Source organism: Stenella coeruleoalba (genome assembly GCF_951394435.1).
Source record: "Stenella coeruleoalba genome assembly, chromosome: 7".
Taxonomy (NCBI): Eukaryota; Metazoa; Chordata; class Mammalia; order Artiodactyla; family Delphinidae; genus Stenella; species Stenella coeruleoalba.
This window is the reverse complement of record NC_137153.1, coordinates 74407670-74430903: the sequence shown is the minus strand read 5'-3', so window position 1 is coordinate 74430903 and position 23234 is coordinate 74407670. Positions and strand designations below refer to the sequence as shown.

General features: G+C 40.4%; 1 protein-coding gene across 12 annotated transcripts in view; it reads left to right on the top strand.

Moving 5' to 3' along the window:
• The window catches only part of TRPM3 (transient receptor potential cation channel subfamily M member 3), a 1004761-nt gene that overhangs the window by 892100 nt on the left and 89427 nt on the right, over window positions 1-23234 (top strand). For 9 of the 12 annotated variants that reach the window (XR_013829197.1, XM_079927590.1, XM_079927588.1 and 6 more), the window contains 6 exons: window positions 6654-6754; window positions 8153-8287; window positions 14102-14152; window positions 21323-21358; window positions 21517-21657; window positions 23024-23053. Coding sequence is in view for 11 of the 12 variants with exons in the window: in XM_079927590.1 (XP_079783716.1) it covers window positions 6654-6754; window positions 8153-8287; window positions 14102-14152; window positions 21323-21358; window positions 21517-21657; window positions 23024-23053 (494 nt within the window). In the remaining variant the exon portion in view is untranslated. The remainder of the gene's footprint in view (window positions 1-6653; window positions 6755-8152; window positions 8288-14101; window positions 14153-21322; window positions 21359-21516; window positions 21658-23023; window positions 23054-23234) is intronic. The other 3 variants (XM_079927589.1, XM_079927586.1, XM_079927587.1) reach the window with 1 other exon arrangement.

The window sequence follows — 23234 nt, the reverse complement described above, 5'->3', positions numbered from 1 at the left end:
TTTGCCCAGTATTATATCTATGCCTTTTGCCTAAGGAACATAATTTAAGACACAATTCAAGTATTAGTAAAAGAAATATAAGCGTATTTGACAGCGCAGAGTAAAACACTAAAAATACAATCTTATATTCTAAAACTGAATGGTGGAGGAAAGGAAAGGGAGAAAGGGTCCATGCACTAATTTTATCATGATTGCAATAGAAAACTAATTAATGCTTGCTGTCTAGAGAAACATAATTAGGAGCCCACCCCAGACCAACTGAATCAGAATCACCATTTAAACAAGATCCCCAGGTAAATCATATGCACATTAAAGTTTGAGAATTGGTACCATAACAAATTACCACAAACTTAGTGGCTTAAAATAACAAAAATGTACTCGTAATTCTGGAGGCCAGAAGTCTAAAATTAAGGTGTTAGCAGGGTTATATTCCTTCTAGAGGCTTCAGAGGAGAATCATGTCCTTGCCATTTTCAGCTTCCAGAGGCTGCCTACATTCCATGACTGTGGCTCTTACCTTGCATCAATCCACCCTGTTGCTTTCATTTTCACATGTCCTACTACTATGATCCCCCTATGTTCCTCTTCTAAGGACTCTTGTGATTACATTGCATAAGGCCCATCAGATAATCCAGGACAATCTCCCCATTTCAAAATCTTAATTACAGCAACAAAATTTTTCTGCCATATAAAGTAACAGCTTCACTGGTTCCCAGGATCAGGACGTTGACATCTTTGAGAGATGGGGGCATCACTCAGCCTACCACAAACTCCATTTGTTCAAGTCTCCCTCATCCTTCCCCATCTCTCAGAAAATTCTACTTCCTCCTTAAAGTTGCTCTGACTTAACTGACAAGAAGTGCTCTAGACTTATTTGTATAGCTTTTACAGAACTTACCACTTTGTTCTTTGATGCAGAGATTTGTATACTTGTCATATCTCTCCTTTTATTCCATTCCACCTCCATTCTTATTAGATCATAATTTCCTTGAGGGAAGAGTTAGGAGACATGCTTCCATTCCCGTACTCTGCTGACAGTGCACACACTGATTTCATCAAGGACTTCTTAATTGCCAAATCCAGTGCACACTTTTGGGTTCATTTATTCATTCAAAAAATAGTTATTAAACACCTATTATGTGCCAAGCACTGTTTTGGACTCTAAGAATACAACAGTGAATAAAGAAGACTCAGTCCCTGACCTCTTGCAGTTTACATTCTGGTGAAGGAAATAAGTAATAAACTAATAGATGCATAAGCTAGTGCTCAGTAATGAGAAGAGTTGTGAAGAAGGAAGACCAGTCTTTTCACTTGCTCTCTTTGCAGAATTTGCCCTAATGCCTATCCCCTCTTTCTTGAGAACCTCTCTTTCCATAGTTTAGGAAACCATGATCTCCAGTTCTCTTCCTATCTCTCTGTTTGTGTGTGTGTGTGCTTTCTTTCTAAACATTTGCTTTATTTTCATGCTTTTTAAGTATTGGTTTTTCAGTTACCCATCTTCTGCTGTCTTCTTCTTGTCACCTTCATGCTAATGTTTCCCAAATCTGTATCTCCAGGCCTGACCCCTCCCCTGCCGCAGACCTCAATATCTAGTGGCCTCTGGTCATTCCCACCTGGACATACCACAGGCATTTAAGCTCAACATCTTAAAGAATGAAATTTTTCTGCCCCCAAATGCTTGTTATATCTTGCATTGCCAATCTCAGTTGGGTTCCCAAGCTGGAGACAGGGGATCACATTTGACTTCTCTTTCTCTCTTGCTCCCCACTTTAAATCTTACCCAAGCCTATCAATTTTGCTTTCTAAATATCCCTCCATCAAAGCTGCTTCTTCAGGTTCTCATTATCCCTTTCCTAGAATGCTGCAAAACTTTCCTAACTGCTTCTCCAGTCCACTGCTCTTCCAATCCATCCTTCACACTGCTCTAGTGATTTTCCTAAGTCATAAATCTGACTGCGTTGTTTCTAAGACAGAGTCCTCCAGTGGTTTCTCCATGACTTCAGGATAAAACAAAACTCCTCCACATTATTTATGTCTTTCTATTCTAGCTTCATCTCCCTCTGCTTCTAACTCACACTATACCCCAAGCATTGAATCTTCAATGTCTTCCCATGAATTTTCCAAATTCACTGAGTTATTTAACTCCCCAATCTTCGCATACATGATTCCCTTTGCTAGAACACTTTTCTTCCTCTCATTTGTCTAGTGAACTAATCCCTTAAAACCAGGTGTGGCCATTACTTATGCAGGGAAGATTACCTGCAGAAAGAGGAAATAATAAAACCATATTTTAATGTCTTATACCTACTTGTTTTCATTTCTATGTCAGGACCTTTGCACTTGATGTTTCCTCTTCCCAAAATGTTTTCCCCCCAATTCTTCACATGATGGCTTTTTCTAATCATTTAGGTCTCGGTTCAAGTGTTACTCTCAGGCGGGTCTCCTGTTCACTCATTTTAACAGAGCAGCTCCACCACCCTGATCATTATCAGTACCATCCTTAGACCTGTGCTTTCAAGGGCCTTCTCCATGGCCACCAGGGATCCCGCACCAGCTAGGGCTGTAGTACCATACGGTGGGGAGGGCAGGGACTGAGCTGACACCAGGACCTGCATAGACCCCAGACCCATTTCAATACTTCAGGGCATTTTTGAAACTTCTGTTTCCCATACAGGATCAACCAGATGCCCCAAAGTACTCCCAGACTTGTGCTATGAGGTTATCCAATGGCTCCATGTCCAGCCTTGGTTTCGGAGGGCAGCCTGGCCAGCAGATCACTCCAGCTGACTGGCACAATACTTTTGTCCTGGGATCATATGAAATGGGTTGCCAGAATGTTGCTGCCACTTTGATTTGGAGTGACTCAAATTTTTTATATAGACACAGGTCCCATATATCCTGGGAATGACACTGCTCCTTCATAGCACTTACACGTTCTGAACGTTCTGCTTCTTCATAGCATTTACACACACTGTTTATTAATTCATTTATTCATTTATTTTCTGAGTGCCACTCCTCCACTAGAAGTAAGTAGTAAGCTATGTGAAAAGAGTGACCTTAGATATCTTGTTCACCACCAGACATTCAGTGCTAAAACGGTTCCTGGCACCGAAGGTATTCAGTAAATACCTATTGAGCAGATAAATGAATGATTGCATGAAATAGTGTATTTAATTACAGACCTCTCTCCTTCTCTAGAATGTAAGCTCTCAAAAGACAAAGGATTTTGTCTTATTCACCTTGGTCTTCATACTGGCATAGTGCCTGCCATATGAGAAGGCATGAGGTCAATATCTTTGAATTGATACATAAATAAATAAATGAGTGAATGAATGACCATATAATATCTAGACTCGAGGTTCTTAACCTTGTCTTCACAATTCTAACGTGTAAATGACGTTAAGAACCTCTAGTTCTTAAAAGCTGTTAAGAAACTTTTAAAACTGCAGTGCTCAGGACCAGTTAAATCAGAATCTCTGAGGATACATCCCAGGCATGAGTATATTTTAAACTCTCCAGGAAATTTCAGTGTTCAACCACAGTTGAGAATACGGTGACCAGCCATCCAGGTTTGTGCAGGACTGAGGGGTCTCCCAGGATTCAGAAATTTCAGTGCTAACATTGTGACTATACCAGGCAAACTAGAATGGTTGGTTACCCTAACTGAGAACCACTGATTCAAACTGTCACCCAGCACCAATCTTGAGTGATATATTTTCAATTTTTGAAAAGTTAAGACTCATCAGTTTCATGCTTTCATTTGACACGTACCTGATTACATTCAGGCAGCTCACGTTGACCTCAATGACTGCTTTCTGCTGTGTTCTTGTTCAGATTTGTGTGGCTACTGTTGACTTGGGTGACATACTAATTTGTGGCATACAAATGGCAAGCGAACGATTAAACCATTACAGCAGGTCAGCAAGGACCAATAGGGCAGCTAAGCTTCCTTAGCTGGAAGTTAGCATAAAGTGCTACCTTTCCAAATGCAACTCCATTGAGCCTTCACTTTTCATTCTCCTTCAACATGTTGACAGTACGTTCTGACACATTCCTATTTATCACTTATGCATGTCAGTTACCCTGGTATGAGCTTGCAGTCCCTGCTGTTATCTGAGGAGACAAGAAATACTTTTCTTAATGGAAAAATCCCTATGTAAACCGAATTAATATTTATCATTCCAATTAATTTAATTCCTAATTAATTTACTACAAGTATGTGATTTATACTGAACCCATCAATATCTGGACACCAGAATAGAAATGCTCTTTGACCCTTTGACCTATGAAGGGAACATAGCACTGCAGCTCTCTAAGGCCTTGTTATTCAAAGGGTGGCCCTAGATCATCAGCCTCAGCATCGCCTGGGAGCTTGTTAGAAATACAGAGACTCAGGTCCCACCCCAGACGTACTTAATCAGAATCTTTGGAGGTGGGGCCCAAGAATCTGTGTTTTAAAAAGCTCTCCAGATTATTCTTATGCATGCTCAAATTTGGGAAGGGGTCATCTAGAGAACACTTCACTTACCTAATTCTTCACATCATTATCTCAAAGCCCAGAGAGAAGAGGTAAGGGTAAGCAGAGGAAAGAAACATGTGGCACAGTGGTCCCCAAACTCTGCTGCACATTGAAAACACCTGGAGATCTTACACACTATCTGCGCCTGGCTTGCCACCCAAGGCACCTTGATACCATTGGTTTGAGGTGCAACCAGGGCACAGGGATATTGTAAAACCTTCCCAGGTGATTCTAATGTACAGCAGAGATTGGGAATCACTGATACAACAGCCATATCCCCAGCTCCTTGCTTTGGGCTTCCACTGATGAAGAACCCAGAGGAATGGGCAGCATCAGCATTTTCCATCCCTCCTTCCTTCACAAACATCGGAATCAGCAGGGACAAAATGAAGGGAAAACGCACTGAGTCTGAATCTCACCTCTGGCATAATGAATGCTTATTCTGTTTACCCTCTGTTAGTAGCTGTTTGATCTTTAACCTCTCTGGACCTCAGTATCATCTGTCAAATGGAGACAGTAAGACCAAATGCCCAGGATTATTTGGGACATTACATATGATAACATGTGGATGTGCCTAATACTTTGCCATTTGAAAACATCTGATGCAGGACAGAGTGTCATCTCTTTATCCTGCTCCCCTGGAGGTGGGACATCCAGCAGCATGAAGTCTGGCAAATATTTAGGGATGTGTCTTGCTCAGTGCACCAAGGATATTGATGAATTGAAATAACCCTGTTCACGTGTGAGTTCATTTATATAATCCCATTTCAGTCTCACATCTCAGCTGGGTAAACAGGATAACTTTATTATTATTATTATTTTTTGCGGTACGCGGGCCTCTCACTGTTGTGGCCTCTCCCGTTGCAGAGCACAGGCTCCGGATGCGCAGGCTCAGCGGCCATGGCTCACGGGCCCAGCCGCTCCGCGGCGTGTGGGATCTTCCCGGACCGGGGCACAAACCCGCGTCCCCTGCATCGGCAGGTGGACTCTCAACCACTGCGCCACCAGGGAAGCGCAACAGGATAACTTTTATTGTCCCCATTTTACAGATGATAAAACAGTGGCTTAGAGAGGTCCAGTGCCACACAGCAGTGAAATGGCAGACTCAGATCCTCTGACTGTAGCCCATTTTTCTCTTCATTCTCAATCTCACATCCCGCTGCTTGGCAGGTTGCATTTATGGACAGGATACGTTGATTTAGACCAGCTCTGTCCTAATAAACCATCTCTGTGATGATGGAACTGTTCTGTACTTGCACTGTCCAATTCAAAGGCCACCAGCCACATGCGACTATTGAGCACTTGAAATGTGGCTACTATGAGTGAGGAATTAAAGTTTTAATTTAATTTTAATTAGTTTAGATTTAAATAGCCACACGTAGACAGTGCAGATCTAGTGACAGAGTCTGGAGAATAATGGGAAACTGAAAAATTGTTCAGTGGTTTCTACTCACAAATCAAAGTAAACCTCAGCCACTTGTTTGCCTTTGTCTTAAAAGATCTTCTTAACTTTTTCAATAGAGTGTTAAAGCTGGCTCACTTTCTTGACAAGGGCACCATCACCATGCAATATATAATTCAAATGATGCCTTGAAACCAGTGATTGGCCAGCAGAAACAAAATGTGTTGTAGAGCAGGCTTCTCAAACTTCAACATGTATAGGAATCACCTGGGATCTTGTTGAAATACAGATTCTGATTTAGTAGGTCTGGGGTGGGGCCTGGGATTCTGCCTTTCTAATAAGTGCCCAGGTGATGCTGCCGCTGCTGCCCTGTGAACCACACCTTGACTAGCAAAGCTGTAGAGCAGCAGTTGGGTTAATATTGTCTCCCTTCACTCCTGGGGGCGTTTGGCAATGTCTGGAGATATTTTTGGTTGTCATGGCTTGGTGGGAGAGTGCTGTTGGCATCTACTGGGTCCTGAGATGCTGCTAAATATTCTACAATATATAGGACATGATAATTATCCTGCTCAAAATGGCAGTAGGGCCAAGTATGAGAACCCCTGCTGTACAGCCAAGTCTGCTCTCCAGGAAGAGGGGGTGGATGGGAGAGCGATGGAGTGGGTCTTCTTGGTATAATAACTGAGTGCTGTTTTCTCTCTCTCATTCTTCTCTCCTACTTATCTACACACAGGAGCCAATGCCTCGGCCCCAGACCAACTGAGCTTAGCTTTAGCCTGGAACAGAGTCGACATCGCCCGCAGCCAGATCTTTATTTATGGGCAACAGTGGCCGGTAGAGTATATGTTGTCACCCCTGAAAAGCCCACTTGCTTGGGCAAGGGTATTTGTTTAAGGAATCTCTGAGAGCGGCTCAGGAAACCGCTGCTTTTTCTTTAGGGTGGAAATGTTCCTTTGTAGCTGTCCTCATTCTCAGCTTCCTTTCTTATATTTAGGAAAACACTGTCATCTGGTGGAAGATATGACAAAGCACAGCTCCAAATGTTCCAAACATTTCCATCTCTCTGAGTGGCCTTTGATAGCTATGTTTAGCTGCAACTAATGCCATTTCTTTTATATGCCTGAAAATATATATATAAGACAAAATTGTGTTCATTAAAACTAAGTAAGGAGCAGAGTTAGCAGTTTGTTTCTGGTTGTCCCGGAGGTTTCTGCTGCCATGTGGCGGCACCCCATGCTGGTGTGGGGCTGGGTCGCACCTTAGGATACAGAATTAGCAGGCTTCCACGTGCCGGTGCCATCTGGTCCTGGAGGCTGAGCACAGGTCCTCCCTGAACCCAAGAACAATACAGAGTCAACGAAAGCTTTATATAACTGTTCTTGGTTTGTTTCCGTCAACTGGCTCTACCAAAAATAAAAACTTGGAAAATTGGCCATTGGGTGGTGTATGCTTGTATGCCCAGGAGGCAGCCAACAGTCTGGGATTTGATTTCTGTGCCTGGAATCACTGCAGGGCAACACCTTCATGTACAGATCTTTTTTAACCCTTCCTCTGCCCCAGAGAGCTTCTGCCTAGGATTGAAACCCTGGCTTCATTTAGTGCAAATGAATTGCTAGTGTGGAAAGATTTGTCAAGGGATCTGGACACTGGGAAGTTTTTGTGAAAGAAGTTAAATAAAACCCTAGTAAACAGACCAAATGACCTAAATAGTTACTGGGCCTCTGTGTAGAAATGGGCGAGGTGGAGACAAGGTAGTATCACTTAACTAAAAAAAAAAAAGAGCAGCCTTCTTTCTGGTCTGTTTACTAGGATCCCTCCTCTCAGGTCAGCCAGGAGTCCAATTTAGAACCTAAGGAAGATGACAGTGAAGACAGTAAAGTACTCACTTTGGCACTTCACTGGTTTTGTAGAAGTTTGGTCAGAGAGTTGGAAGAGGGAAAGCCTTGTAAACCCTTGCACCTTCTCAGAATCTAGAACAAAAAAAGAGATTCAAGGAAGAATTAGCTTTTGGAACTAGAGATCCTTGTGTTCTGTTTGCAAAGACAAGCCCCAAAACATAGGAGAGAGTGTGACTGTCCCAGAAGTGGGTTTGGGAAACTCTTGCTAGCATGTTCTTGGGGGTGCTGAAGGTTTACCAGATGTCAAAGGCATCCATTTCTAAACTATTCAGGAGAATGCCAGAGAACTACATCCTTAGACCCTGGGTCAGACTAACTCTGACTTGATTTGCAGGTGGGGTCTCTGGAGCAAGCCATGTTGGATGCCCTAGTTCTGGACAGAGTGGATTTTGTGAAATTACTCATAGAGAATGGAGTAAGCATGCACCGTTTTCTCACCATCTCCAGACTAGAGGAATTGTACAATACGGTAGGACCAAGCTAAGGCACATTTTATTTTCTCTACTTTTTGTGTGTGTTTGTTTTACCTTCTCCTGCCCCCCACATGTCTGTGAGTCCCTGCCCTCCCCTCCAAATGCATGGATCATTTTCCACAAATGCTCCCTTAGACCTGTATAGACAACAAACACCAAGTCACCAAGAATCCACTTGTTTTAACTGCTCAGTTGTCAGCATCTAAGAAGCAGAAAGTTACGTGATCACCAAAAGGTAATGTTCTCAGGTTCTTACACAAAAGCATACGGCTCTGGAAATTAGAACACACTTTATTCTGTAAGCCCAGAGGGTGTTTGAGGCAATCAGCAGAGGAGGATTGATTTAACTCCAAGCATCAAAGGAGGCTGATTAACTATCCTGCACCATCTTGTTATCCTCAGAGCTATGAAGTTCATTCATTCCACTATAATAGGATAAAATGTAAAAACCTCTTGTTTGGAGTTACCCAGAAAGATTTTTTTTGTTTTGTTTTATAATGATTTGTTAATTCATTCACTAGGGATACCAAGAAGTAATCAAAAGAAAACCTACTCTTTATGAAGTTGTTGAGAGTATCCAGTGAGTTAAGTACATCAGCTCTGAGCTGATACTCACTAACATACAATGAAGTTTAAAGAGTAGATATTGTTTTCCCCCATTTTACAGATGAGGAAACTGAGGCCAAGAAGAGAATTGGCTTATTCAAGATAACAGAATTTCTAAGTAAAGAAAGAAGCCAGTACTGAACCAAAGCTTCTTTCTCAGAAACTGTTTTCCCCTCATTTGTCACAGTGCCTCTTTGTCCCACCACCCACAGCACTAATGAGATGGAGCTTGTTGGCCTGTCCCCAGCCAGTGATAGGTATTAGCTGGTGCCACCCTGGCTCTGTAACATTCCCACTGCTGGAAGTAGAAAACAAGTTAGCGGAATGACCCCACGTTTCTGTTTTCTCTGCAGATTTTTCTCAGTTCCGGATACTAAGACTTTCAGTAATAATAGGCCAGAATGGCAGAGTGGTAGACCCAGCCTCTATCCCCGCCCCCCCCACCCCCGACAAAGATCCACAATTAGACAGCTATCCACAGACAAAGACAGCTCTAGGAGAGCTCAGGAGTTCAATTAAGAAACTTCAGCAAAACAGTGGAACAAAAAATATCTGAAAATAACCACACAAAAAGGAGAGGAAGAACAGCTTCATTGTGTCTGTATCACCCTGTCCCCTGAGGCCAGCACAGCTCTGTGCCAAGAGGAAGCTCCTCAGCTAGAAATAGTTCCCCTCACTGGAAAAGAGAGCCAGTGAGCCTTTCAGGGCACTGCACAAAGGACACACTTCGGTTTCACCCCGCCCAGAGACCTGCAAAGCTGAGACGTACTGTGATAGCTAGCAACACAGTATGAGCCAGGCTGAAGGCTGAGTAACCACGGTTCCCAGGGACCTGCTCTGCAGAGGACCCCGGCATTTTTCACCAGTGAAGAAACCAATAGCCAGCACAGCTGCCACAGAGCCCTGCAGATTTCACTGGCTTTTGCTCTACAGATACTTGCGCTCATAGACACCAGTCACACAAGCCCCTCACCACTCCCTCTCCCCTCACCCCTGCTGGCGCCTGGGGTCCACACCAGCAGCCAGCCCAGGCCTCTGTGGCTACACGATTGCAAGAACCCAGCCTAGACCCCCATGGCTGACCTCCACTGCTGTGCACACTCTGAAAGCTAGCACCTCTGGCTGTGCACCTGTACACTGCTGGCCTGACACACACCGCCACGGCTGTGGAAATGCAAGACCCTAGAACTGCAAGACCCTGCAGCTACATGAGTACACTCCATCAGCCAAGGCTGCATGTGGACCAATAGCAAGTAAGGAGATTGAATCAGGAATCAAAAACCTCCCAACAAAGAAAAGCCCAGGACCAGATGGCTTCACAGGTGAATTCTACCAAACATTTAAAGAATTAACTCCAATTCTTTTCCAATTCTTCAAAAAAAATTGAAGAAGAGGGAATGTTCCCAAACTTATTTTAGGAGGCCAGAATTACCATAATAGCAAAGCCAGATAAGGACACTGCAAGAAAAGAAAACTACAGGTCAATATTCCTGATGAATATAGATGCAAAAATTCTCAACAAAATACTAGCAAACCAAATTGAAGCACATTAAAAAGATGGTATACCATGATCAAGTGGGAGTCTTCCTAGATGCAAGGATGGTTCAACATATACAAATTAATAAATGTGATACATCACATTAGTAGAATGAAAGACAAAAATCATGATCATCTCAGTGGATGCAGAAAATATATTTGACAAAATTCAACATCCTTTCATGGTAAAAACTCTCAACAAATTGAGTATAAAAGTAACACACCTCAATGTAATAAAGGCCATATATGACAAACCCATAGCTAACATCATACTCAATGGTGACAGATTGAAAGCTTTCCTTCTGAGATCAGGAACAAGAAAATTGTGCCCACTCTTACCACTCCTATTCAACATGGTACTGGAAGTCGTAGCCAGAGAAATTAGGCCAAAATAAAAGGAGAAAAAGCAATAAAAAATTTTTATCCAAATTGAAAAGGAAGAAAGAAGATTGTCTCTGTTTGCTGATAACAGCATCTTGTATACAGAAAATCCTAAAGACTCCACCAAAAAATCTATTAGAACTAATAAATTCAGTAAGTTTCAGTATACAGAAGCAGCATACAAAAATCAATTGCATTTATGTATGCTAACAATGAACTATCTGAAAAAGAAATAAAACAATTCCATTTACAACAGCACCAAAAACAATAAAATACTTAGGAATAAACTTAACCAAAGAAGTGAAAGATCTATATATCAAAAACTATGACATTGATAAAAGAAATTGAAGAAGGCACAAATAAATGGAAAGATATCTCATGTTCATGAACTGGAAGTGTTAATATTGTTAAAATGTTCATGCTACCCAAAACCATCTATAGATTCAATGCAATTCTGGTGGCATTTTTCACAGAAATAGAAAAAAAATTCCTAAAATTTGCACTGAAACACCAAAGACCCTGAATAGCCAAAGAAGTCATGAGAAAGAAGAACAAAGGTGGAGACATCACACTTCTTGATTTCAAACTATATCACAAAGATACAGTAATCGAAATAGTATGGTATCAGCATAAAAACAGACACATAGACCAATGGAACAGAATCAAGAGCCCAGCAATAAACTCATGCATATACAGTTAACTAATATTAGACAAGGGAACAAAATATAGGAAACAATATGGAGGTTCCTCAAAAAAATTGGGGCCGAGGGGCGGGGGAAATGGGGAGATGTTGGCCAAAGGGTACAAACTTTCAGTTATAAGATGAATATGTTTCAGGGATCTAATATACAGCATTGTGACTGTAGTTAACAGTACTATATTGTATACTTGCAAGTTAATATGAGATCAGAGCTTTAATGTTCTCACCATAACAACAGCAAAATGATTATTAAGTGAGGTGAAGGATATGTTAACTAACCTTATTGTGGTAGACATTTCACAATATTGACGAGCATCAAATCATCACATTGTACACCTTAAACTTACACAATGTTACATGTCAATTTTATCTCAATAAAACTGGGGAAAAATAATAATGGGGTTTTCAGTAAAATAAATAAATGAAAACACAGAGTTGAATGACCTTCATATAAATTAGAGAATCAAGGGAGTAGAGTGATTTATTCCAATGATTGGAAAGAAGTAAGTAGGAAAGTTATAGATCAAGAAAGGCCAATAGATTTCATCACTCCAGTCAAGTCTAATCAGCATTCCCTAGAGTACTCTGTTGAAAAGGATTATGGAACAGTGAATGGCCTCAGTGATAAGAATAGCTAGCATTTTCTAAGCACTATTTTAATAGTTTTATAAACATTTCATCATTTAATCCTCACAACAGCCCTACCAGATAAGTGGTAGTATTATCCTCATTTTATAGATAGTAAGACTGAGTCACAGTTAAGCAGCTTGCCCATGGTCACAGCTGGTAAGCAGCAGGGTCAGGTTTGGAGCCAGGCATTCTGACTCCAGAGTTTGCATGTTTAATCCCTACACAATACTGCATCCCTCAGTGGAAAAAGAGTTCTGATGAGTATGTCCGCCTGAAGGGACCAGTAGTTGAGGCGGTACACAGGGATTGTCTTGAATACTTGAATGTGTTCCAACAGTGCTTAAGGATTTGCCATCACTGTTCAAGATCTTCCAATACGGTCACCAGATTCAGCAAACAAAAATACAGAATTCCCAGTTAGGTTTGAATTTCAGATAAAGAACAAATAAGTTTTAGTATGTCTCACATATTGCACAAGACATACTCAAAATTATTCATTGTTATTGGTCAAAATGTACAAAATTCCAAATTTATTTATAAAATAAATGTCATGAGGATGTAATATACAGCACAGTGACTATAGTTAATAATATTGTATTGCATATTTGAAAGTTGCTGAGAGAGTAGATCTTTAAGGTCCTTATCACAAGAAAAAAATCTAAGAACTATGTATGGTGAGAGATATTAAATAGACTTATTGTAATGATCATTTTGCCTCATATACAAATATCGAATCACTATGTTGTACACCTGGAACTAATATATGTCAATTATACCTCAATTTAAAAAAGATGAGGAAACATAAAAGCAAAAGAAGCTGTAAATCAAAAGATTAAGAGAGATAGTTACATTTAAAACTTTTAATTTGATACATAAAAAATACATGAATACTAAAAAGAAATACAAAATAGGCCATCAGGGCTTCCCTGGTGGCGCAGTGGTTAAGAATCCACCTTCCAATGCAGGGGACAGGGGTTCGATCCCTGGCCCAGGAAGATCCCATATGCTGCGGAGCAACTAAGCCCGTGCACCACAACTACTGAGCCTGCGCTCTAGAGCCCGCGTGCCACAAGTACTGAAGCCAGTGTGCCTAGAGCCCATGCTCTGCAGCAAAAGAAGCCATGACAGTGAGAAGCCCATGCACCGCAACAAAGAGTAGCCACCACTTGCTGCAACTAGAGAAAGCCTGCACACAGCAACAAAGACCCAACACAGCCAAAAATAAAAACAGATTAAAAAAAAAAAAAAAGGCCATCAATATGACAAATAAAAGTTCAACATTAAGAATTAATAAAATGAATGAAAATTAAAACAAAAAAAGAAGTTATTCATTGGCTGTCTGGAATTCAGATTTAACTAGGCATCCTGTGTTTCATCTGATATTCCTGTTCCTGAAAGACAAGAGAATGGCAAACCACTTCACTTTATTCTTACCTTAAGCAACGGTAAGGATCTTTTGCACAATGGCAGAGTTGAACAGTTGCGATGAAGACTGTATGGCCCATGAAGTCTAAGATACTAACCATCTAGCTATTTACAGAAAAAGTCTGCCAAACCCTGCTTTAGCCAGTTTCTCATTCATTATGGGTAATAAACAAGTTGTGATTGGCAGTGTGCCAAATTATACTTCTGATGCAGTAAACTGGCCCTTTTGTCTCCCCCTGCTGCACAGCTAGCCTCTTGAATGATGTTTTGGCCCAGCTGTCAACAGAGTTGATGGCCTCCTTTGCAAAGTTTGAATCTAGAACCTCAAATGCTTTTTCTTGAGGAGCCACAATCCAAAAACCTGCCACTGTGTTTGTTTAGAAAAGACAGGTACAACTGAGCAACTAGAACAAGGTTCATCTTAATGAACTTCCCCTCCGCCAGCCAGAACCCTTCCTTCCAGATCCTTGTTGCCTTGCCAATGAGAGCCCCTGACTAGCAAAACCATTTGATTCTTCTTTATTGTTTTCAGAGACATGGGCCCTCAAACACATTGTACCACTTGGTCAGGGATGTCAAAAAGGTAAGAACCCTCGCGACTGCAGGTCGGAGGCCCTGTCTTGACTGCTTCCTGTGATTAGAAAGTGCCTGTTTTGCATGAGCTGCCAGAGTATTCCTGTCCCTGCCAGACCCCCTCATTTCAGGACACAGTGTGCGTGTATGTCTTTTAACTTTGACATCTCTGCTTATGATGCAGCTGCAGTATTATCGCCAGTCTCCATGGTTTTAGATGCTTTCATTGGACATAATGCTTTCGGGTAGTGGAACCCTAGGCTTTCCCCCCATGCCTTGTGGATTTATGCCATTACCTGTATTTTTTCATGTGCTCCTCACTATTTGGGGAACTCGTTTCCATGCTATCCAACTGACCATGAAAGGTATATTTATTTACTAGCTCCTGATACAGTGTATCACCGCCACATCTAGCATGACACAGAGCATATAGTAAGCGTAGCTCAAAAAGTCTCAGAGAAACAGAGACTACAACATATATATACATTCCATTCTGCTAACACTTTATTTTCTCCAATATATTTTTTCACATTCATCATCAAATTTGATGGGGGAAAAAGCCAGTTGGTTTGGATCTAGTAGATTTATGCCCAATTTAAAAATGAGGAGGTTGAAACACAAGGAGGTGAGATCTGTACTGAGTGGTTGGTAAGGAGCTAGAATTAGAACTCAAATCCTTTAATAATCATAATCATAAGTAATGGTACCTAGGATTTAGTGATGACTAGGTATGTGACACTAATCCTTCTATGTGTCTTAGCTCATTTCATCTTCACAACAAATATATGAAGTAGAGTTATTATTTTATTTTTTTTTACTATATGGTGTTATTCCCATTTATAGATGAGAAAAATGAGGCAAAGGGAGGTTACATCTCATCTTAACCAAGTGCTTGTTCTGCCCCATAAAATCTCTTTCCGAGGTAGCTTCAGTTCTGAACGCTTGGCAGGGTTCCCAGAAAGTGATGTTTTAACACCAAAGGATAAAATAAATGGTGACGCTTCCCCTACCACATACACATGTACACACGCACACACATACACAGGTATATCCACCTACCAGTTGTTAGCAATTCTTTGCCAAATTCCATAGGACATACTCGGAGAAAGCTACAAAGCGAGGTAAAAAGTAGAGTGCCATTCCTTCATCTCATAGGAAGTCATAGGCTAGAACTACCCTTTAGGTGTCCTGTAGCCGCTTACTAATTTTTCCTTCAAAAGGCCCTGGGGCTGATTATAATGTACCTATTAACCAGCTGGACCTTTGCTAATAATGAGTAAAGAGTACTAAAAAACCTCCTTCTGTAGGGCCTTGGGAACTTTACTCCCACCTCTGCACAACCTTACTGAAAAATTTCTCATCCGTGTGAGTGAGTGAAGCCTGTAGTTCTTTCAAAGCAAGGGAAATAGATGCTATGCCATCTGTATATTTTACCAAGATCACACCTTTGCATGGTCTGCCTCATTTCAAGCCATAAACATACCTGCCCTCAACAAACCCACTTCTCTTTTCCTCAAGTCTTCCTATTTTGTTTAATTTATCTTGGCGTAAAATTTCCTGGTAACTAAACAGAAGTATCTCAGAAGATTAGATGTACACACCAAGCATGTATTCTTTGCCAAGGTACTTGTTGCTCATGTTCAAAACTCAAAATGTTTTGAGGTTTTCTAAAATAATAAGTAAAATATCCCCCTCACCTTAATCTAGTCTGTGTCACTGAAGGAATTATGAGGCTTTCTGAAGAGACAGCTGTGTGCCTTTGTCCCTTAGTCCCAGCCACTGGGCAGGCCAAGCCTTCATATAAAGTCACTCATCTACCTCCATCACCAAGCTTCTCAATGTCTTGCCTGATTTTCAAAGAGATTTTTGCAGTTAGATTTTAATGAATATAAATGATTGAAATCCCTCCTAATAGGTTCTCTTCCTCGTAGGACTTTGCTTTGCATATCATTTTCTTTTTTCTGAAGTTCCATTAGCTGCCTCTTACATTTAGTGGAAGGCATGTAGAGTATTTTTAAGGTAGGGTTTTCTTTAACTTCTTAGCTAAAGGTATACCTCAAAAATAATATAGACTAACAAGACAGGACAGGATGGTAAGAATTTGGGAGGACTATCAGTTAGGAGCAGTTTTATTTTTCTTTCAAGTGTGATCCAAATACTAGAGCAAGAATATAGTTATATGAGGATTCATCTACTTACTAACTTAGTAGCGGGGAAAAAATAACAAATCATTCAGGATAGTACTGAAATGGCTTAGGAAAAATTTATCCTTTTTCTTGAGAAAAGAGACTGCCAATATGGTTGGGAGAAACAAAAGCCTATGTTTAGTTTCTTCCCTTGGGAAGAAATAGGGGCAGGAAATGCAGACTCCATTTATTTCTATGATAAAGGTGAGTGTCTGACTATTGGAGAGCAAGAAAGAATAACAATGGTAGCCAAAGGAGCTGTAAGTGTCTATGTTTTATGGATGAAAGTAGCTAAAAATGAGGATTTTTTGTTTGTGTTTTTTTTAAGAAGTGAATGAGAGAGAAATTAATATTGGTAAACATCTTCCTCACAGTTTATGCCAATAAGATATGCAAAATCTACAAATCTAGGTTTAAAATGCTAAGAAAATCTTGGGCAGTTTAAACAGTTTTCAAAATTAAGGAACATAATAATTAGCATGTGCTTTGTGCTTTATGGTTATAGGACTTTATGTACATGTTAATTGATTTAATCTATGACAAAAATTAATCAGTAAGTGATAAGCCCTAGTATGAAATGAATGCTGTTCAAAAATTAGAAACACAGTTCGGGACCTTAAACGTAGTGTTTGATAATATGTCTGTAAAATAAAATGTAAATAACTAATGAACCCAGAGAATGCATTTAGGAGTTATCAGACCATCATTAAGTTAACCAGCGTATCTCCAAGTCCAACTATCCTTTGAAACCAACAGAACTGAACGTGGAGAATTACTCCCAAGCTAGTTTCAAAACCTTAAATAATTTATATGAAGGGAGCAATCTAGGAGCAATGAGGTAGAGTTAGTATCAATCAGAAATTTAAAATATCAGCCAACCCAGTTCCCTGAACCTTTCTTGTGCATAAATCCATTGGATGTACCAATGCTCTCATATTAAACCAGAGTGGCCTGAGTCTGTCCGCTTTTCCATGAAATCTAACTTGCCATTTTAGTAGCTAACTGTCTGCTCAATTTGTGCCTCTGTATGTTTTAAAGTAGTAGTTTTTCTTTCTTAAATGTACTAATACTTCAGATTGCCTCAATTATCCCTCCCCACCAAAGAAGGGTGATATTTGAGTATTATGTAAGAGTAGTGGTGAAATTATGATAACTTAAAATTCAGTTATATGGGAATCAAGACCCAGAGCTTTGCCGAATTTTAAAGAAAAAGCATGTCGGACACACTTTGGGGAAAAAAAGGACATTTTCATAACTCCATCTGCTGAATTCATGCAAATTTTCAAAATTCTTAATTTTTAAAAGATTGGTTGCCCAGTCTACTGCCATGCCAAACACTGAGGGAATGTCCTCTTTTCCCATGAATTTTCACCAGGTTGGTCTTTTCCCCACTCTCCCTTGGTAAATCTTACAACCAGCTATCATTTTATACCTTGCATACATCAGAAGGAAACAGTATTCTTTGAAGGCTTGTTATGAGTTTCAAAGAAAAAAAAAGTTTCCTAAACAGCTGAAATCTGATAGTGATATCATGAGCTGACATCTGAAAAACAGAGTGCATTTAGAAGAGCAGATCTAATAAGTGAATTTAAGTTATTCTTTTAATTAAAAGACATCCTTAGGCATGGCATGGATTAAAATTTAGCCTCAGAGTAGTATCTCATGGCATGAAAAAAAAGGAGACAATGTTTTCAAGTTGTAAAATTTACTTACCCATAGATCCAAGCCTCTCTATTTCACTCTGTGGATCAAATTATTTGAATCCTGTGGCTTGCTATGTGTTGTTAAGGCATGAAATGGGAAATAAGTGTCCTGATTTTACCAGTTACCAAAGTAATTACCAAAAACGGGGAGCAGGGAATAACAGAAACAGCAGGCAGAATGAATATTACTGCAGTATATTGACTTCCTATTCGAAAAGGAGACAAGCAAAGGAAGACTCCTCCAGAGGCTTTTGGACATTACTTGTGGAATATGAGGAGGCATTTTTCTCTGCTTTTTTTTAAAGGAGGTGGATGTTACGAGCACAAGCCCATCCCTGTCTAACCCTTTACCCTCTCTTTTCTCTAAACCTCCATCTCTACTAACCAAATTCCAGCAGATTATTAGAAACTGCATCAACTCTGGAAGCTCTGGACAGGGGTCTTTGGCCAGTGACCTGGCAGCATAGAAATAAGAGCAGCCTTCCATGTAGTGATCAAACAACTGGACCTTTAGAAACAGACAGGACCTTAGAAGTAACTATGTCCACATTGCCTGTTTTCAGAGCATGAATTGAAGTACAGAGAGAGAACCCTCATTGCCTTGTATTAGGTGACCATCGCCCCCTTGTAGTCAAACAGAAATCAGGCCAGTTCCTTTCAGGCCATCACTCAAAGCTCAGTAACCCAGAATGGTCACAGAATCTTTTCTCCTACTTCAGACCAGATCATACAAAAATCACTCCAAAATAATCAAGCTTTATATAAGAAATTTCTAGGAAAAGAAGATTCTAACACCTTCTTTGGTAGTATGTAAGCCTATCAGCCCTTTATGAATTTGCATAAAATTTTGCAAAACAATGTTGCCAGTGTTTGCAGAACATTTGTAAAAAGTGTTGCCCCTCTAAAATTTTTGTTTATTTTGGATTTTACTATTACCACTTTCCTGACAACCCACGCTTACAGAGACCTCAAAAGCATAAATATTGCCATTCACTATTGGTCTTCAGGCAATATTGGTTCTTGTTCTTAGAATTCAAACTGATGTTCACACATACGTTTCTCAAAAGGAAATATACAGGTGTTAGGCTCACTATTACCCACGTTTTAAATTTGGAAAATTGTTACAAGACTAAAAATAGGCACAAATTCATAGACCCACTATGATTGTTGTTCAGTAGCATCACAATAAACCTTTTGGGGATTTTTCTGAAACCTGGTACTTGAGCAATACAAACCGTAAAGGGCATGGAGTTTAGCCCCTTTTACTGGGAAGAAAACTGAGGCCTTGAGGGAAAGTGGATGATTTGTGAAGGATGGACAGAGTCCAGAGCAACTGACTCGCAGCCAGTACTCTTCCCCCTGCCAGCTTCACAGTGCCAAGGAAAATAGCACCGATCGGGTGAGCCTCCTCTGGAGGTCATCCGTGTAGGAGCCAAATGCACAGGAGATGAGGCTGACCGAGATGTGCCCAGAGAAGCTCTGGGGCTCTTCTACTCGTGAAATAATAGCCTCGCCTAACCGTCCAGTAAGAGCCAGACAATACAGAAAGCGCAGTCTTGTTAACCTGCCCAAAATAATGGAGAAAAAGTGTTGCACAGGTAATATTTTTAGATTCAGTTTAATGTTTATGGAAAGGACAATACATAAAAAGTTACTACCTTAAAATAAATCTTTCTCTAAGTTCCCTTTTAAAGAAGTCAGACAATTGGTCTTTCTTGATAACCAGAGGATAGCTGGGGCTTTCCCACCCAGGAGTGACTCATAAACTGTAACTAGTTAGTTGTTACTGAGAACATAATACTGAAGAACCCCAAACTGAGGCTTGATCCCAAATACATTGATTAATTTCAGTGTTTTACTTATTCACATTTTTGACCAAAAAAAAAAAAAAAATTGAATGCCTACCATACACCAGGCATTGGGAATACAAAGATAAATAAAACAATTAAAAATATGAAGTTATAGGTTTGATGGCAGGATACAGTGGGCCACCTGTAATCCTGAATCCCTTTCAAGTGATTGCTGTTGACCATAGGAAAGCTGATAAGGATAACTGAAAACCTACCTTCAGTTAATAAAACTACATAAGCTAATTTCCTAGAGATAATGATATCTTCATATACTATGAATTTCCCAATTCTGCTGTGTAATCCCACCTGAACTTTACTTAGTAGACCTCAGAATCACCTGGACAGCTCATAAAGTGCATAGAGTCTCATACTCGAAGCAGGATAGGGTCCAGACCTTTGCATTGTCACCAAGTTCCTCAGATGGTTCAGATGCCACAAAGTTGGAAAACCACCACTATTATGAGCCACTTCTGTGAAGTGGCAGGAATCTCACACAGCATCCTGGATGGATCCTCCATTAAAGACAAACCCCAAAGTGGACAAAGCCCTCAGGCCCATCCAAAATGTATCTAAGAATGCAGTGTGCCAGGCTTCCAACACGGTGTGGTACCCCTGCCATTCATGGTATAGAGCACACTTCTGCATCAGGGAACTAAACCAGACAGTGAGACTTGATCATTTGTACCCCTTGGAACTCACTGTGAGCTCAGAATTTCCCACAAACAGAACTAATTCTTCCTTGACCTAACAAAATAAGGATTTTCTCAGACCCTATAGAGTTCCCTTTTGAAGTAGAAACCAGTAATGAGCAGATAATAATAAAAACGCTTGTTTTTGCATCTATATGTACAACATTAAACTTATACCATAGCTCTAGGTCCTTAAGAAGCACTGTTCTCTAAAAGAAAATATGAAAAACCTCTTTAATTCTGAGAAAATAAATATTCTGTTGATAAAACTTCTCTTATTTCACCCCTCTTTCTCTTTAAACACAGGGGATGTTCATAAAGGACTTTGTCATGACATCCATCTTGCTGTCCTTTTATTAAAAGGGTGCCAATTTTTTAAAAAGTTTAATAGAAGTTTTGTATAAAAGATATTTGAGCTCTCAGCATATTTCACCTGATGCAGTCCCTGGTAATCACAATTGTCTTCTGGAAGGAGTCTTCATTCAGTGAGTGTGAAGAAATAAATGATCAGCAAGAGGACAGTAACAGGCCTGGGTCAGAGGCAGAGCAGCGAGGGGGTCCAGGGAGAATATCTGGGGGACATAGTTCCTAGTGGCTGGGAGTGGTAGAATTTGCCATATCTAGCCTTGTGTTTCTTTCTACTACACTGGTGTTTTTTTCTCCCCAGCTGAAGACTTGAATAAATATTTTGATTTTCTGTTATTGCCGACGATTACTGCATCTTCTTATTTAACTTATGTCTTCTTTCCAAGCGAGAATATCCAGGTTTCGGTTGGATCTATTTTAAGGTGAATTGATTAACCAGAATAATAATACATTCATATGTTTCTTTTTTAATTATTATTATTATTTTACTCTAAAATAGTTACAGAACACATGGAATAGAATCCCTAGTAAACCATGCTGTCTTTTGGATGTGTCTGTTTGTTCCATTCTTCCGTGATAGGGGAACCTGCCCCCAGACTACAGAATCAGCCTGATAGACATCGGCCTGGTGATCGAGTACCTGATGGGAGGGGCTTATCGCTGCAACTACACGCGAAAGCGCTTCCGGACGCTCTACCACAATCTCTTTGGCCCCAAGAGGGTGAGGCTGGCAGCAAATCCCATTTCCTGGACTCTGGGGAGGACTAGTGTGCAGTAGATTTGGAGTGCGGCTGCTTTGTCATCTCCAACGGGGAGATCAGATGACAAGGCAATTGCCCTGCCTCTTCTTCCCTCTGCCGTCAAATCTGTTGAAAAAAGAAAAAAAGGAATATGCTGGGTGTTACACTTCTTTCTTTTCCTCACTAGATCCAATTCAAACCAGAAACTGGCATTGAAAGTGAACCTTTTTTAGCTTTTCTACATGCTATGAATTGAGATGACATGCTCAACTTCTAAATAAGTCATTTTGTATATTAAAAAAGTAATTTTTCTCATTTAAAAAAAGTGAACCTTGGGCTTCCCTGGTGGTGCAGTGGTTGAGAGTCTGCCTGCCGATGCAGGGGACACGGGTTCGTGCCCCGGTCCGGGAAGATCCCACATGCCACGGAGCGGCTGGGCCCATGAGCCATGGCCGCTGAGCCTGTGCGTCCAAAGCCTGTGCTCTGCAACAGGAGAGGCCACAACAGAGAGAGGCCCGCGTACCGCAAAAAAAAAAAAAAAAAAAGGTGAACCTTAATGATCAGAGAATAGTAATTATATTCAAATAATCTTATTATCTACCACATCACTTTTCAAGGTTTTTGCTCTTGGGATCTATTTATAAAAAATTATTGAGGACCCCCCCAAAGATTTTTATCTGTATGAGTTCCATCTTGTTCTATAATTTGCTGAGTTGCCTTCTCTTCCGTCTTGGTCTGTGCCTGTTTTGCACATCCCCAGCATCACCGGTGGTGCTACTGTGTGTGCTTACACTTTCCATGCCATGAGTGCCTTTTGCCATCAGCACATGCCCCTCTGGTCCCACTCACCCTTGCTCTACTGGACAGCAGCAAAGAGAGATAACCAGCGTGAAGCATCTCAACATATAGTATTTCTGAATAATATCCCAAGTCTCCAGATAATAGAGGTCTTTCAGAGGTTTGGGAAACATCTCATAGTTTGACTGACTGTCTCATTGTTCACTCAAGTGCTTGATGTCATGGAGAGGTCGGCCTAGCGGGATGGTTTTAGGATGATGGAAGAAATCTTGGTCCACAAAAGAGATTATAAACCTGCAGGCTCTACCCTCGGGCAATCTCATTATGCCTCTCCAGTTTCCTAATTTTCTGTAATTTACCAAAATCACTAAATCCCTAATTCTCTTAGAATTTCTATAAAGAGTTTCCCCTGTGGTGTTTTATTTAGTGAAATGAATACATGCTGTGTGGTACAATAGATTTGTTCCATTACCTGTTTAAGATACATTAGGATCCTTTTCTTACCTCTATAAAGAAATCTAACTTTGTGCATAACATTTTTTTTAACAGCCCAAAGCCTTGAAACTGCTGGGAATGGAGGTAAGTGTTTGCTCAAATTATTAGTGTCAATTGTTTATTCTCTTTATTACACATTTCAAAATATATATATATATATATAAGGTCATTCCAGTGGTAGAGCTTAGTACATGATTCTAAAATAAGGAGGTGAAATTTTTTCCAGTGTCGAGGGGGCAGGTCACAGTAGCTTTGAAAATTCTAT